The sequence below is a fragment of the Berghia stephanieae genome, chromosome 2, assembly GCF_034508935.2.
Source record: "Berghia stephanieae isolate SIO BIC M18660-M18661 chromosome 2, UCSD_Bste_1.3, whole genome shotgun sequence".
Lineage (NCBI taxonomy): Eukaryota > Metazoa > Mollusca > Gastropoda > Nudibranchia > Aeolidiidae > Berghia > Berghia stephanieae.
Window position 1 is genome coordinate 45,756,679 of NC_088361.1, and position 12,566 is coordinate 45,769,244.

General features: G+C 37.9%; 1 protein-coding gene across 3 annotated transcripts in view; it reads left to right on the forward strand.

The window, feature by feature from the left end:
* Window positions 1–9,127, forward strand: part of LOC144964988 (uncharacterized) — a 10,577-nt gene extending 1,450 nt beyond the window's left edge. The window contains exons 2-5 of one of the 3 annotated variants that reach the window (XM_078899810.1): window positions 2,926–3,258; window positions 5,188–5,806; window positions 7,500–7,607; window positions 8,544–8,917. In XM_078899810.1, coding sequence (XP_078755936.1) covers window positions 5,205–5,806; window positions 7,500–7,607; window positions 8,544–8,802 — 969 coding nt within the window. In that variant the 5' untranslated portion in view covers window positions 2,926–3,258; window positions 5,188–5,204 and the 3' untranslated portion in view covers window positions 8,803–8,917. Of the gene's footprint in view, window positions 1–2,925; window positions 3,259–5,187; window positions 5,807–7,499; window positions 7,608–8,543 lie in introns of all 3 variants that reach the window. The other 2 variants (XM_078899811.1, XM_078899809.1) reach the window with 2 other exon arrangements.
* Window positions 9,128–12,566: the final 3,439 nt, after the last annotated feature.

A 12,566-nucleotide genomic window follows, 5' to 3' on the forward strand; every position in this document is an offset into this window, starting at 1 on the left:
TGGACAATAAATAGCAAATAGTATAATTCTTCTTAATAACAGTTTAATCTATTTATTTACGAACAGATGTACAACTTATACCAGAAGACACAGAGATGGGTATTTATTCATTTATTTGCCAAAAGATGTGCAACGTATACAAGAAGTCACAGAGATGTGTAACAGTAACGCTTAACATGTAGAAAAAGAGTCATGACGACTGTGTTAGGCGATATACATTATCTTTACGACTGAGACATTCATGTTAACGGCAAGGTAATCGTTTTACATCTGAGTAGGGTGACAGAATGTGAGTTAAAAGCCTTTTCCTAGGACTCAACTATGCCCCGCTCAGAGCAGGATTCGAACCCAGGTCCTCCCGATCTGAAAGCGATTGTCATACCTTAGGACCACACGCCGCACATAGAGTACATAGAAACATAGATCCTTAATTCAGCAAAGCGCTTTCGTTCTAGTTTCTCGCTCTCATAAATTATAATGTAAAAGGGTCAGCGTGGCTCAGCGGTACGGTCTTTGCTTCGTACCCGAAAGGTACCAAGTTCGAGTACCCGCTGCGTTGCGCAGCCTTGAGCAAGTCACCTCGCCTTACCTTCGTTTGCGGCACTGCACTGCTGCTGACGCTTGGGTTATTCCATTCTTCGCTTGGAATTGACCCTATGGGATGAATAAAGGGAATTTTATTTTTTATTATAAATATTTTGAAAACAATTCTGCTGTATATTCTTGACCTAGGACTCATGAACTCAATAAAATTAAAGATAATAGGAAATCGTTACCCAATGACCTTGTTTACCTTACCAGGAGGGTATGATTGATATCTCTCAAACTGACCTCATCCATTGTCGTAATATATATATATATATATATATATATATATATATATATATATATATATATATATATATATATATATATATATATACGAGTGTACATCAGTCATTAGATGACGAACACAGCTTGGTATACTCGGGGGGGGGGGGGGGGGGGTATTTACAATTTTGGCCAAAAAACTCGTCCTTCAAATACAGATCGATTAAAATGACTCTCAATTTGGGAGGAAAAAAAACCTCTCAAACCTGGGACTAGAGAAGTATCCGGTTTAATAGTTTTTGTCTAATTATAACCATTTTTTACATTATTTCTGGTTAAAGATGAAAATGTGATGCTTAAAGTAAGTATTTAACATTGTAAATAATTGGCTTTTGGAATCGGGTACCGAAATGGATTTTTAAAATACCACAGTATACCACCCTTATCACAGTGGTTTGGTAACAAAATACAACTTGGGAGTTCAAAATGATAAAAATGCACACCAAGATGGTTTTGTCCTACTTCTCTGTCTTGTCGTATGGATCGTAGAGTTGCAAAGGAGAGAGAGAGAGGGAGGAAGAGGAGGAGGAGGAGGAGGAGGAGGAGGAGAGAGAGAGAGAGAGAGAGAGAGAGAGAGAGAGAGAGAGAGAGAGAGAGAAGGGGGGGGGGAGAGAAAAATGAGAAAAAGAGAGACGGGGGACGAGAGAGAGAAAGGGAGAGCGGGAGGGATAGTAAGAGAGAGAGAGAAAGCGGAGGAAAGAGAACAAGAAAGAGAGAGGGGGGAGGAGAGAAAGATAGAGAAAGAGATAAAGAAGAAAGAGAGAGAGAGAAAAAGGGAGAGAGAGAGAGAGAGAGAGAGAGAGAGAGGAGAGAGAGAGAGAGAGAACGAGGAGAGGGAGAGAAGCGAACAGAAAGAGAAGAGAGAGAAAGAGGAGAGAGAAAGAGAGAGAGAGAGAGTGTGTGTGTGTGTGTGTGTGTGTGTGTGTGAGAGAGAGAGAGAGAGAGAGACAGAGAGAGAGACAGAGAAACAGAAAGTATAGCTTTTGTATCGGAGTAACAAACAAACCGCAACAAAAACGAAGTCAATGTAAAACCCTCGGTAAACCCGAAGACAGTAAGGAAAAATACACTACAGGCGTCGCATGGGCGATGGATGAAATAGGCCAAATCGTGTAGGGAGACCAGTAACATGTACCACGTAATTGACAGGCTCAAAGGCTTCCATTGTTTCAACCTCAGGCTTAGTTTTCTGTGCTGTCAGAATGAACAAAACCACAACACTAGCGTACTCTGAACAAAAACACGTATTTAAACAAATTTGACCAGAAAACTCCTCCTTCAAATATCGATCGATTTAATTGACCCTGACCTTGGCAAATATCTCAAACCTGGGACTTTAAGGAATTCTTGGCGAAATCTAAGGTTTGAGAGTTTTGACAAGATGATGGTCATTTTAATAGATCGATATTTGAAGGACGAGTTTTCTGGCCAAAATTTTTAATACGTCTTTTTATCAGTAAACGACGGACTTTTCCAGCCCCATTTTTTTCCTCTTTCTCTTTATATTAGAGCTTTTGTCCTTCACTTTTTGATCTTTCCTATACCTGCCTATCTTTTTCGTCTTTAAACTGGTAAACTGCCGAACTGTGGAAAAACACCCATTAAAAATTTTGACCAGAAAGCTCGTCCTTCAAATATCGATCGATATAAATGACCCTCATCTTGCCAAAAAAAATCTCTCAAACCTGGGACTTTAATCAAGACTTCGCGAAGTTCCGAGTTTGAGAGTTTTTGCCAAGATTGGGGTTATTATAAATCGATCGATATTATAAGGGCGAGTTTTTTAAATTAGAGTTTTTCCAGAGACTAGCTGTTAACTGGTTTCAAGCATGATTTGGCTAAAACACAACCATACGTAGTTTCCAGTAGTTCCAACGCATTAAAAAAAGTTTATAAGTATGATAGATCTGGAGAAAATCTGGGGATTGAACTAGCTGTGACTTTGAGCTTAACGATAGACATTCGAGGATCGAGGATACAGACTAGAATGAATAAATAATTAGATAAATAAATGAATGAATAAATTAATAAATTAATAAATAGAAAATTCAATAGATAGATTAGTGAATGACTATATAGATAAATAAATACAATCATAAATATTATAAACAAATTTGTGAATCAGGTGTGTGATTGTTCGCTTTTATAATGGCTTGTGCTACTTTCGATTTTATCTGTATGTTAATAAATTATACACTGGAACAGCATAGTCAAATGTGGCAAAACTCATACCGAGTGCATATCGGTTCATGTTTATTATTTAATTGACGTCACGCGATTTGATCAATATCATTCAATTGTTTTGGATGTGATTATTATTTAATTTTTTTTGGACATTTCTCACAACAAACTGCTGTTGATTGTCTGGGTGTGTTGATCATTTCCAAGGTAAGCAATAAAGTTTGGTTTGTAGATTAGTGTCAGTTATTACAAAGTGGCAGTTCTATTTTAATGTTGATAAATGTAACATTTTGAATATTGGAAGATCTGATCCTTGTTATGAATATTTTACTGACGTTTCTCGAACAATAAACAAAAAAACTTGAAATTTTATCTAGCGCAATATCCACTTAACGTGCTCAAAGCGGTCCCTTGCCAACAGCAACACTTAACATGTAGAACAAGACATGACGCCTGGTAGACGATAATATTACAATAACTTTTTTTTTCGGACAGAGACAACGCTGTTAACGGCCAGGTATTCATTTTACGCCTGAGTACGGTGAGAGAATGTAAGTAAAGAGTCTTTTCCAATGATTCAGCTATGCGCTGAGCGAGGCTGGAACCCAGGACTTTCCGATCCGAAAGCGAGTGCCATACCACAAGACTACATAGCCGCACAAAACTCGTGTCAAACCCGGATTTAAAAAAAAAAAGGATCTTTGGATCGTTTTTGACAAAATTTAAATTGTGATTTCCATATTAATGACTGAAATAAATAACAATGTGAAATTGAATGTTAGCTTCAATTTAATTACGAAAACAGGTAGAATGGACGTTTCGGGTTTCCCCTCAATAAAAAATCAGGATGAATGAAACACTACAAATGAATGAGATGATTTGGTATGCCGACTCCATACTGTCATCAAAATGTAGTAGTTCTTAATAGCCATATTAGATGTTCGGTTCATGGAGCCGGGGTTTATCCTAGTTTCTATAGCGTGAAACGGACAAAAGCAATTGCTTGATACCCTTTTCTTATACCGCTAGCCTATCGCAAAGCACTTTCTGCCAGATATAACAGACCCAGCTACCCAATTACTGCTTGGTGGACTGAGAAGTCAGGGAAAAAATCAACTGCACCCAGGATCGATCTCGGTCCCTTTGCATGTGAAACGATTGCTCTACCAACTGAGCTATCTTGATCCCCAACTACCATCAAGTCTGACCAAAATATTCTATAAAACACGTAAAATGATTAATGCAGTATCTTTGGAAAAAAAAATAATTAGGGGTAGGGGAAAGGAGCACTGTCTATGTCAATACCGGTTGCCGACATTTAATCGAGCTGTATTCTGCGAGTCTGTCTGTCTGTCCGTCTTTATTAGTATTGTTGATTATACTTGCTAAATCAGATAAACAAAAATCTATTAATATAGACATTTGCATGATTGACATCCCTCAAAACTAGCAAAATTGAATAAGATTAACGATTAAACAATTTGGATAATTCGTGAATCGAAAGTTTAGTGAAAGGAAAACATCCGGTTTGACGCAAAAAAATAGTCACCAATAGGATTCCAAGGATGACGTAAAACACCACTGGGTCGCCTTGTTTTGAATGTTTACACAATAGGAATGAACGAAATTTTATGTCGTCCATTAAAAAATTTTCCAATCTTAAAAAGCTTGTATCTCAACTAATACTGATCTCTCAAATTGGTTCTATAGCATAAATTACAAGATTTTTCATATTCTACAACATATGTAATTTTCATGCTTTCAACCCAAATTTGCACAATTCAAGGGTTCTTTGGACCTAATACTAATACCCCCTACTATCAAGCAGAATGAGAAAGATACAAATTATGGTGAATAGAAGTACTAATATCATACCATTTGGTCACAAAATATCTAATAATCTTACTTGGAGAGGTAGAATAAACATATTCTTTTATTTCTTTTTATTTATTAACCTCGTTATATTTTTAATAACACATACTCGCCAGCTCACTGTGTTAGTGGGCACGATAAAAATAACTCGTTTAATAAATACAAAGAGATGAAAGAATTGTATATTATTATATTGTCCTTTACTATTGTTTCTTTTTGTTTTCTCATTTTTTTTCTTCGAATTTTATATTCGTTTGTCCTCAGCGACATCCGTCAAAAGAATGGCCCTGCTGACGTCACAGATCCCCATCCTCTATTGCCTGATGTACCTCCAGTCAAATCGACGTCCTGCTTCCAACCACTCCAACAACAACACGCTGCTACACGCCATTACATCTCAAAGGAGACATTTTGCTTTGCCCAGAACTTTTCAATCACATCCCACCAAGCGGGACAGCAGCAGCAGCACGGAACTTTTTGAACACAAACAATCTTTGATGCCAACAAGACGTGAATCAGCCAGAAGATTGACACCATCAAGTGTAGAAGAAGAAAGATCATGGGTACGACACCAAGCCCCAGATCCGAGACAGCTTTGCCTTGAGAGATATTCGCACGTGTCTCAAATAAACAGATCATACAGCAGAAAATCAAAAAACAATTTCCAGACGAATGAAAATTGTTCTAGAAATCCAGAAAATACCATACGTCAAATAATATCAGAGCGACTCATGACGCCTGACGACCTGCTGACATTGTTACCGGAAATAACTAAAAATCGACATAACGGTGGGAGTAGACCCAACACCCGCTACAAAACAGATGCGTTACCATATGCCAATCTGAAAACTTCTATCGAAAATCATTGTGGGGCCTGTAATACGTAAGTTGTTTGATTCCTTCTTTACCAATGTAAAATATCCATCCAATCTAAGGGATTCGGCTATGTAGTCTAGTGGTATGACACTCGCCTTCGGATCGGAAGGTCCTGAGTTCAAGTCCCGTGCGGTGCATAGTTGAGTAATTGGAAAAGGCTCTTTACTCAAATTCTCTCACCGCATCCAGGTGTAAAATGAGCACCTGCCCGTTAACAGCGTTGTCTCTGTTGAGGAAAAAATGTAACATCGCCTAACAGGCATCATGTCTTGTCCTACATGTTAAGTGTTGCAGTTCGCTATGGACCCCTTGTAAAGCGCTTAGAGCACGTGTATTATATAGAGGTGAGCGTTGAGAACAAATATTTAAAAAATACAAAATACAAGAGTGTCAGAAATCTGTTATTCTACCCTTCAATCGTTTCTGATTTCGTTATCTCTGATTAAAAGACATTCTCCAATAGGCTTAACCCTCTCCTTATCACATACAGCAAAATCGTTACATTTCTTAAGACACAATATACATTTTTCTTATTCAGATTTATTTTGTACATTACGAACTTTGAAGAATGATATGTGTTTAATTAATAAGAACATAAAGTTGTTTTGTAGAGAGCTTGTTTGAGTTTTTTTTTAAATCAATTTTTCTGCTAGGTAAGCCTGCCATTTTGGGAACATTCTGAAAATCATCGGTAAGAAGAGAATTAAAAGATACATTTTTAAAAATCTAGTTTTAGTGAAATTTAACGCTTGGGTTTTTTTTTCTTGCATTTTCCTTTCTTGATTTGTCCGGCACTGATTCATCCACACTTTTCAGATCTTTAACTTATTAAATATTAATTTAGGCGACTATGTGGTCTAGTGGTATGACACTCGCTTTCGGATTGGAAGGTAGTCGGTTCGAGTTGAGTCCTTGAAGAAGGCTCTTTACTCACATTCTCTCACCGTACTCGGGTGTAAAATGAGTACCTGGTCGTTAACAGCGTTGTCTCTGTCCGAAAAAAAAATTAATATAGCCTAAAAGGCCTCATGTCCCGTCCTTCATGTCAAATGCTGCTGTTGGTCAGGGACCCTTTGCAAAGCGATTTGAGCACGTTTAGTGGATATTGCTCTATATAAAATCTCAATTAAAAAAAAACCTTTAATGATCAATCTTGATCTAAACTCTCCAGCGAATGCGAGTCGTGTTAACAATAACATAACTGTGCGGCTCTATGGTCTATGGAATGACAATCGCCTTTGCACCAGAAGATCAAGAGTCCTTGGAAAAGGGTTTTTAACACACATTCTCTCAACGTACTCGTGTGTGAAACTGTCCGTTAACAGCCTTGTCTCTGTCTGAAACAAATTGTAATAGCGCTCTCTGACGCCATGTCTCGTCCTACATATTAAGTTTTGCTGTTGATACTACTACTACTACTACTACTACTACTACTACTACTACTACTACTACTACTACTACTACTACTACTACCACTACTACTACTACTACTACTACTACTACTACTACTACTACTACTACTACTACTACTACTACTACTACTACTACTACTACTGACTATGAACCCCTTGTAAAGCGCTTTGAGTACGCTTCGTAGATATATAAATGTTTTAGTTTGTTTTTGTTCTTTTAATTTAAATACTTTTCGATTTGACAAGAGAACGTGTTCCCTTTTTGTTTTTTTCTCATTTTCTCACCAGTGAAATCGGCTACGAGGTGATGACTCACATTCAAGACTTTAAGGGTATGAATTACACTGTCATCAACTTTGACAACGCCTATCAATTTATTCCGGCAGGCCGTTGCATGTGAGTATATTATTATTATTATTATTATTATTATTATTATTATTATTATTATTATTATTATTATTATTATTATTATTATTATTATTATCAAAGCTTTAATAAAGACCACGAATAAATATATAACAGCTTCCCCCCCAAAAAGAGCAAAATGCATACCAAACGCGGAACATTTCGGGCTCAAAATCCTTCTTCAGCCAACAACTAAAACAGTGCAAACGTCCCCTACTTAAAAACCAGATAGGGTTTCCATATTCTATTACTTTTACTTACCGAAAAAGGACGTGCCTGAATTTTTCTGTCGTCTATCTGTTGGGTGGGGGGTTGGGTATTTTTTTGGTAATGCTTTTATGTTTTTGTTGGGTTTTTTATTTTGGGGTGGGGGGGGGGGGGGGGGGATAGATCGGTTGGTAGAGCACTCGCTTCATAAGCAAAGGGACCGAGATTGATCCCGGGTGCAGTCGATATTTTTTTTTCTGACCCCTCTGTCCATCCAGCAGTGAATAGGTAGCTGAGTTTGTTATATTTGGCGGAAAGTACTTTACGATAGAACTAGCGTCCTATTCAAAGGATAGCAAGCAATTTCTATTGTCCGTTTCACGCCATAGATACTGGGATAAACTCCGACTCTCTGGGCCCAATGGCTCTGAAGGACTACAGAATTGTTTTTGTTGTTGGCTGAAGAAGGGTTTTGATCATGAAATGTTCCTTGTTTGGTATTTTGTTTGTTTTGTTTTTGTTTGTTTTTTTGTTTATATATATTGTTCCCATCCGAAGCCTCTCCATTATCACTCTTCTTTCGTTAGTATTTTCACGATCCCAGGCTTTAGGCAGCCCCCACCGCTTTCTACTTTTCTGTCGAGTCTTGTTGCTCTCATTTTTTGGTTGTTTTTATTTTAACTCAAAAGCTCAAGATAATTTGTTATTGTTTTTCATCAGAAATGCAAACAGCCTATGTGGTGGAGGTGGAAACGCCAGGTGTGTTCAAATATACCGAGCACAGTGGACGTTGGTCTGGGATATGTCATCAGGCGGCACCAGGCTAGTGGCTCACGAAGTACCCTCTCACTGCCAGTGCGTCAACGTGGGATCGCCCTTGAATGACAGTGTCAAATCTCACGCCATAAAGGCTCACGGGGAAGCGGAACCAGGAGTTGCTTCGGCAGACGATTCAAGGGCACGCAGGGATGCGACTTGAATTTGAGTATTATTTTGTTCAGGAAACAAAAACAATAAAACTTTAAAGCAATAGATGTGTATCTTGAACATTAAACTTGGCGAGATGTAAATAAAAGCATGAAGTTAATCCGAGTTTATAAAGCGAGGAGAATGAGGGCTTTATGAAGAAATATCGAGGCGGTGGGGTCGCCTGAAGATGGGGATCGTAAAAATACGAAAGAAAAGGCAATAATGGAAAGGAGTCGGATGGGAACAGGACGGGCAATGGACGTTTCGGGTACCAGCACAACAACAAAAACAACAAAAAAAACAAATAAACGTTGAAAACAAATAAAATGAATGAAATGGAGTATAAATTGTATCGTCTGTACTCAACGAAGCCTTTAAAAATCGAGCTTTTATATAGTGCAATATCCACTAAACGTGCTCAAAGCGTTTTACAAGGGGTCCCTGGCTAACAGCAACATTTAACATGGACGGGACATGACGTCTGTTGGGTGATATCATAATTTTGTCTGACAGAAACAACGCTGTTAACGGCCAGGCACTCATTTTACACCTGAGTACGCTAAGGGAATGTGAGTAAAGAGCCTTCTCCAAGGACTCAACTATGCGCCGAGCGAGGCTCGAACCCAGGACCTTCCGATCCAAAAGCGGGTGTCATACAACTAGACCTCATAGCCTTTCCATTGTCACCTTTTCTTTAGTATGAAGAAATAATGTGTGGTAAATAGATAAAACTATACAATTTGAGATAACATAAACATCTATTTCAATAACTTGCATAGCTACGCCAGAATGAATGAAAAGAGAAGAATAGTAAATAACTTGTAGGTTTTCATCAGACAGCGTCAAAATGCCCAAGAAACAACAAGTGTGTGACGTAGGGAGACAGCGTTAAAATGCCCAAGAAACAACAAGTGTGTGACATAGGGAGACAGCGTCAAATGGCCCAAGAAACAAGTGTGTGACGTAGGGAGACAGCGTCAAAATGCCCAAGAAACAACAAGTGTGTGACATAGGGAGACAGCGTCAAATTGCCCAAGAAACAACAAGTGTGTGACATAGGGAGACAGCGTCAAATTGCCCAAGAAACAACACGTGTGTGACGAAGGGATTAGTTCAGACAAAGTGCTCGGATGGATCCCAAGAGCGAACCTTTAAGTTAGCCTATCTGAGACTAAGACAAAAATTCCCCAGTTACTGAAACGGAAATAATGCAGATCTTCTAACCCTCTTGATTTGATCGAAAAATTCCTGATCTGGTTGCTCTGTTCTCTAGCTCCGATTACAGATAGATTACTCGTTAAAATCTCACATTTTTATTATTTTAAAAAAAGGGAATGTTGATAAATTAATATGATAGATAATAGCAATTGAGAAAAATGATAATATAATTTAATATTACAATGGTTATGTTTGATAGAATAATAATGATATGGTATACTGTGCCTTATTTCAAATGTTTTTTAAAAAAGAGTTTTTATATAGAGCAATGTCCACTAAATGTGCTCAAAGCGCTTACAATGGATCACTGGCCAACAGTAACAAAGAGACATAACGCCTGTTAGGCGACTTTACATTTTCTTTTTCGGGCAGAGACAACGCTGTTGACGGCTAGGTACTCATTTTACACCTGAGTACGATGAGAGAATGTGAATAAAGAGCCAAGGACTCAACTATGTGCCGAGCGAGACTCGAACACAGGACCTTCCTATCCGAAAGCGAGTGTCATACCACTAGACCACATAGCCGCATTTTCATTTGACTCGGATCTGATGATAATGGCATCATCTATTAAGAATAGCACACTAAAGTGAAAAAACAAACATACTCTACAAGATACTCCTGTATCTATAAGTTATTATTTACTTTTATTTGCCCGCTGTTTTTTTTAATTTTTTTTTTTTTTTATTCGTTGCCAGTATGGCAGTCATCTCATCCCAAGACAAAGACAGAAAGCATGTTTGAAAACAGGTGTAGGAGGACAGAAGACACAGTAAATCTCTCCCTGTCCACTATGGGAGGTCAGAAACCCCACCCAGATATATATATATATATATATATATATATATATATATATATATATATATATATATATATATGTATATATATATATATATATATATATATATATATATATATATATATATATACATACATATATATATATATATATATATATATATATATATATATATATATATATATATATAGGGAATAGAAGACAAAGTACCTCTCTGCCCACTATGGGAGATCAGGACCCCCACCCAGATGCCGTACTTAAGAAAAACACGTATTTATAATTTTGCCAAAAAACACATCCTTCAAATATTTTAATTTATTCTTTTCATTCTTGAGCATTTCTATAGCGCAATATCCACTAAACGTACTCAAAGCGCTTCACGAAGGGTCCCTGGCTAACAGCAACACCTCAATGAACAAGACATGACATGACGCCTTTTAGGCGATATTACATTTTCTTTTTCGACAGAGACAGCGCTAGTACTCATTTAACGCTGGAGTCTACGGTGATAGAATATGAGTAAAGACCGTTTTCCAAGGGCTCAACTATGCGCCGCTCAGAGCGAGATTCGTACCTAGGACCTTCCGATCCGAAGGATCTACCGCTAGACCACATAGCCCCACATATATCGACCGATTAAAATGACCCTCATTGTGGCAAAAACTTTCACACCTGGGAATTTATTCGTAATTATTATTATTATTATTATTATTATTATTATTATCATTATTATTATTATTATTATTATTATTATGTAGTAGTAGTAGTAGTAGTAGTAGTAGTGGTTGTAGTAGTATTAGTAGTAGTAGTAGTAGTAGTAGTAGTAGTAGTAGTAGTAGTAGTGGTAGTAGTAGTAGTATTAGTAGTAGCAGTTCCAACTATTTCAGGTTCGATCTATAGCTTACAATTTCATCTTCTCTCTCTCCTACACACATTCGTAGACAAAAACATGAACTTGCAGCACTTATAATTTACATTGCGGCACCATCGATCTGGACTTCCCTCTCGGTCTATACTAAAAGTTCTCATACTATTGAAAACTTGAGCTTTTATTTGGAGCAATATCCACTAAACACGCTCTACGCGATTTACAAAGAGTCCCTGGCCAACAGCAACACTTAACATGCAGGACTAGACATGACGCCTGTAAAGCAATATAACAATTATTTTTCCAACAGAGACAACAATGTTAATGAGTATGAGTTCATCGTAGAGGGCCGGTGGCCCGTTGATGGTCTTTGGATCGGTCTCCACCAACTTGTGGAGGTCGAAAGGCTGGCTTCAATGGGAAATCGGTGTACTCATATTATATTGTGATAATGGATTTTTATATAGCGCACAGTATCCGCAGCCATGAGGCTCTTGGCGCTTTACATAAACACAAAATTATTTTCAAGACATTATAAAAGACATGTTTTCAAGGATTTCTTGAACACGGACTCCCGGATGCTCTGTGGAATGGTGTTCCATACAGACGGACCAAAATGAGAAAAGGACCTTGATCCTGCTTTTGCCCTAATGCGTGGGATAGCCAAACGGGCGGTGTCATTGGAGGAAGGCAACGATCTGGTTGTCGAATATTTCTTTAGGAGTTTGGTGAGGTAGGGAGGGGCAGTGTTTTCCAGACAGCGATAACCTATGACGCGTCCTTTGAATTTGACCCTTATCTCAACAGGCAGCCAGTGTGATCATCAAGTAGAGTCAAACCTCCGGTTTTGAAAGACTAATCTGGCAGCATTATTTGGTCCGTCTGCAGC